Genomic DNA, 5,107 nt, shown 5'->3' with positions numbered 1-5,107 from the left:
CCAACTGCTGATAAAGTCCAGTTAATGTAAGTAGGAAATCTGCATTTCATGTAAAAAAAATACAGTAAATGTCAAGTAGGGTAATCAAACTTTATAATTGGCCCCTTGTGGTCAAGATTGAGCTTGTCTGATATTCCTGTGCAAGAATATGTGTGAAAGCACAGTGTACATGTTCTTTCTCAATCTTGAAAACAGGTTGCCTTTCTTTTAAAAAATTCCCTGAAAAATTTTATGTTGCTCTGTAAATACAATACTTTGTAGCCTGTTAACACTCTTCCGATATCTTTGCTTCCCATTCCCTTCCAAGATGGATGGAGACCTTCTCGTACAGCTCTGACAAAATTGTTGTTCTTTTCTCTTCTTTCTCTTTCAGCATTTTGCTCTCAGCTGCACGGCCAGCTTATACTCTCCATCAGCATCCATGACAACAACCAAATCTTCATCAATGCCGTCATAACGATCACAGATGGAAATTTCCTTTTCCATGATTTCAAACTGTTTTAATTGTTGCCCCACAATCTCAGCAAGTGACAGCACTGTTTCGTGATGAATGGCGCCAGAGTGGATGAAACAAGAGAGATTTTTACACTTTTTTGCAAGTTCAATCAACTCTTCATCAATGTCAGAGCTACCGGAAAAATCTCTGTAAATTTCAAGAGTGTTTTGGTATTTCTCAGCTATCATTGTCAAGCAGCTTGGCGTTACATGAGAGTGTTTCTTGAACTCCACTGAGACCAGTGGGATTTCTGATCTCAATATTGCATCCATGTCACCTCCCCGACCTGGCCGGCCACTGTAATGTCCCTGTAACCGGCATGCAAAGATGATGGAGACCCTCATATTTGGACAACCTTCTCGAACAGCTCGCCAGGTAGTATTTGTGATTGGTGCGCGGAAAAACTCACCAGGGCCGTCATGGTAGGCGACTACAATGTTCAGCTTGCTCAGATGCTGGTTTTTTGATCTCGCAATTGTCTCTAAAGCGCCATCAGAGCTCACAATACACATCTGCATGGACAGCGAGGTTAAACAGTTCAGTTTCTGAAACGATGTGACGACCTCGCTCTCGTCTGGAAGCATGCGAAGCTTTGAAACCCAAGCATCGCTGCTCATCTCTGTGAAGACATCCAGTTGCTCCAGGCCACGGAGGTTTTCGTTGTCTGAAAGGGCACAGAGCACAGTTTTACCCCTGGTTCTGTACCCAAGCTGAGGCCAGTCCTTCAGGACAAACTTGTGTAGGCGACGCAGGGATCGAACAAATTCCCGGACTTTTTCCAAAGCAGTGTTCGGCCCATCGAGGGCACGTCGCCCGCTATATCTGTTAATCTTGGACCTGACAGTGCGAACACACAGCGTGAGCGAATTCAGTTCGTTGCAGTTTGCGCAGAGAGCTTCAATTACACCTCTCTCGGTATCACTGAACTCATTGCGAAAGTACAAAACTGTCAGCGTCAAATCGCGGAAGTATTTACCCCTGTGCAAGATCAATTCTCTACGGTGGTCGTCCTCACCTTTACGACGAGTCTTTCCGCGACCAATCGGTGATGCAGTGACCACGATCTGTGCCGAGGACCACAGCGAGGGATGGTCAAATGCGTACGCCCATGACCTGCAGACAAGCGCCGCTTTAGCTCGGTCAGCCAGGTCCAGATATTTGAGAGTTTTTACCAATACTAAATCTGGCAACAAACTAAAGTCACACATCGTGTCGAGATCGCCAAGTTAAATGCGAAGGCTCGACAACACACAATGTAAATGTGTATGTAATAACTGTTAAACGCCAGGGATCTCTTGTTAGGCCATTGCTCCCCAAAACGTTTGTGTGTCAAATTCCAATGTGTAATTTGCAATGCATTTTAGATTGGCCTAGGTTTGGAATTGTTTCGGATTTTCGTTCGCGGGACGTCAAAACAAGCGTGAATTTACCCTGTTGCTGTCATAAGTATTATTTGTTTGAACAAAACGTTTATAAGTTTGATTTTCCCAACAATTTGAAGCTAGCTTTCCTTAAGTTTTCAAACTTAAGAATCTCTGACCGAATTCAATTCCTGGGAACCTCCACAAAGCACTTTACCCCAAGAGGGCGTAGTCTACGTCTCGTGTTCAGCGTCCGGCCGATTGAAAATCAACAAATTTTTCAGCAAAGTTCGTCTGCGCAACAACATGAGGGCCATACTTTGCTGATCTCACCGAGTAGGAGGGGGGATAGGTTAGCTTTCATTTTTCATTTAGATCTAAAAGCAATGTCACATTTTACACACAATTGTGTATTCTTTCAAGTAGAAGGTGATTTGACAAAAAATATTAATTGGGATATATATATATATATATATATATATATATATATATATATATATATATATATATATATATATATATATATATATATATATATATATATATGTGTGTGTGTGTGTATGTATGTATGTATGTATCACAGGCGTGATGTTTTCTGGGTAGTTTCTATAAGCGTAGTTTATTCTACGTTTCGACGTTCTCTTCCGCTACGGAAGAGAACGTCGAAACGTAGAATAAACTACGCTTATCATGTATGTATGTATGTGTGTACGATGGTATATGGCGTCTAGTCGGTTGCGTAGTAAGTTTTAAAGGCCACTCTACCAAAATACAAAACCCGTATAGGAAGAGAAATATTACTTGACATTCGCCATATCACATATGAACACTGTTCGAGTTAATACTTCAATTCAAGAAATATTCACTTGACGCTCAAAAAGTCCTATAAAGACAAATTTTCATTCATAAATACTAGTTTGGAAGTGAATACTGTTTGCTTCTTTCTAACACTACATCAACTACGTGTAACAGTTTCCAGAATGCTCTGTTTTATGTCGGCGTACTACAGCTTCCCTCAAACAAAAGGGGGGGCCATTACCCAGATAAAACCGCTCGGCTGGCGAAGATGCAGACAGTTGTTGCATAAAACATAGTAGAATATAGACGAGTGCATACAAGACGGTTTTAACATAGACAGTAGAAGAGAGAGCTACTGTCTATGGTATCCAAAGGTTACTTCTAGATCTTGTTGGATAAATAATCATGTGTGTATACACAAACAACAAAATAAAAAATCGAAGCGTCGGGGAAATTTAATGAGAGCATTTAGGCTTTAAATAGCGTTTCAAGATTTTTGCCACTTTAATTTTGAGGCCAATAGTTCCGTAAGACCAGAAGTCTGATTTACGGGTAATGTGGCCTGGTGATCTTCATTGCAACAACTTTATTGCATTTATCTAAACAAAGTTCTGTACGTACCTGAACTAGAAAAGGGTTAAAAGTCAATACTGCATCCATTGGTTCACAGCCTTCTGTACCAAGGCTGACAATTTGCATCTTTCACATATTTTGTAGTAGCAGTTCTCAACCAGGATCAGCCCCGTCGAAAAAAGTAAACTGTTGTTGCTGCTCATTTATAGGGAGGAAAAAATATCTGCCCAATGGGCAAGGAAAAGAAGTTTGCTTCAAGGAATGCTGTAAAATAATAATTTGTTGCCATGTACCGCGATGAGACAGCAGATTGTGTCCTTGGTGGTCTCTGGAGCTGCTGCTTACCTCGGTTAATTGCAACCCAGCTTTCGTAGATTTTTCAATAATTAATCTGCTGTATTGGATATATGGTACGAATGGGTAAGTGGAAATATACAAGCAGCAACCTGAGTATGCATGGATATGTACTTGCATTCTTGTTATTTGCAATTGTTTACAAATGCAATACTGTAAGCGTCAGATATAATGCATAGTCAAGTGTTTGTCAAATACCAGTTTAATACATGTATGTATGTATGTTAATAACATTTTCTCTTCTACCGATTTTTGTCGCAAAAGAAAGTACTGGTGACGCCAATAATATATATGTTGTATGTCGTCATTCCACAGATTGGACATCTGTGTCCACAGCAACACAATAATCGAAAGTAGGAGACTAGTTACACCTGTTTTATAAAACAAAAGGGTATTGAGTTAATTTCTCCAATGGAAACGACTAAAGAAAGTTATTTGCTGACTTTTATTGGAGAATGATACCTTCAGTTTGTCATGGCTTGCTTCCCAGTCCCAAAAAGTACCTGCAGAATGTGTGACCTGAATGGCAATTAAATGAATAGTTTGCAATTTTTACTGAAAAATCTGAACGCACTGTTACTATATTATTAAACATATTTTATATGCTTTCAGCTACTGTAATGTTTAGAATTTCAGTAACAAAAAAGTATAGACAAGTTCACACATTTTCAGTCAAATATAAATATTGTTCATGTGTATTGAACATTGCATTTGATACAGTCATACAATGATTCTTACTCAGAACATTATCACAACATCGCTAATTTTGAATACAATTTTAAAGATGGTAAGCAAATATAGTGTAATATTAAACACATTTCTTAAATTGTTGAGAAATTGTGCCAATCCAATTATCACAATTTAGTTCCAATCATGTTATATGCAGAGCAGCAACGGTTATAAGAAAAGCAACCTTCATTAGTACAAATCAAACAGAATCGTGAGCAGTTTATTGTGCTGTAGTACCGTAGTTTACTAATCAGCGATTTTTTTTAGTGTGTGTGGAAAAAATGCTTTGACTCTAACGGGCAAAAAAACTGTTTCAAGGCAATCAATTACTGCCATGATGGTCGAAATGTAAATTGCTGCTATACCCATTTCCTCTGCCCCCCCCCGAAATCAAATGGTCCACCCCTTAATTCGCGCCCTCATCGCTGCACCCTGGGTTGCCCCTAGGCTCTACTCACCACAGGCATTCGACTCAATGCAAGCAAACCGTCATACTCAATGCCCGTCATATTAACTGCATCAGTGACGGTTTGCTTGCATTGAGTCGAATGCCTGTGCTAAACACTTAATCCGCAATTTACTGCGAGATATATTTTGTCAAGAATAAGCATCTTTCTCTTTTCTCTGAGTATTTCGTACTAGTTTATTCATCGTTTGTTTTAAAAAATCGGGTCACCTATCGTGATCGGTTGGATAGGTGCACTGGCACTGTTTCATGTGTTTATACATGACATGAGCTCATCCATCAGGTTAGGTTGTTAGGCTTGGGCTTGCTTTGCTAGAATGAACATGCGTG

General features: G+C 39.7%; 1 protein-coding gene across 1 annotated transcript; it reads right to left on the bottom strand.

Annotated features, from left to right (window-relative positions):
* Window positions 1-369: 369 nt before the first annotated feature.
* LOC139132151 (F-box/LRR-repeat protein 21-like) lies at window positions 370-1,704 on the bottom strand. Its single transcript, XM_070698540.1, has one exon. The coding sequence runs from the start codon at window positions 1,702-1,704 to the stop codon at window positions 370-372; it is 1,335 nt and encodes a 444-aa protein (XP_070554641.1).
* Window positions 1,705-5,107: the final 3,403 nt, after the last annotated feature.

This window comes from Ptychodera flava, chromosome 4 (assembly GCF_041260155.1).
Source record: "Ptychodera flava strain L36383 chromosome 4, AS_Pfla_20210202, whole genome shotgun sequence".
NCBI classification, from domain to species: Eukaryota; Metazoa; Hemichordata; class Enteropneusta; family Ptychoderidae; genus Ptychodera; species Ptychodera flava.
Note: the sequence above shows the minus strand (reverse complement) of the source record. Positions and strands in the feature narration are given on the sequence as shown.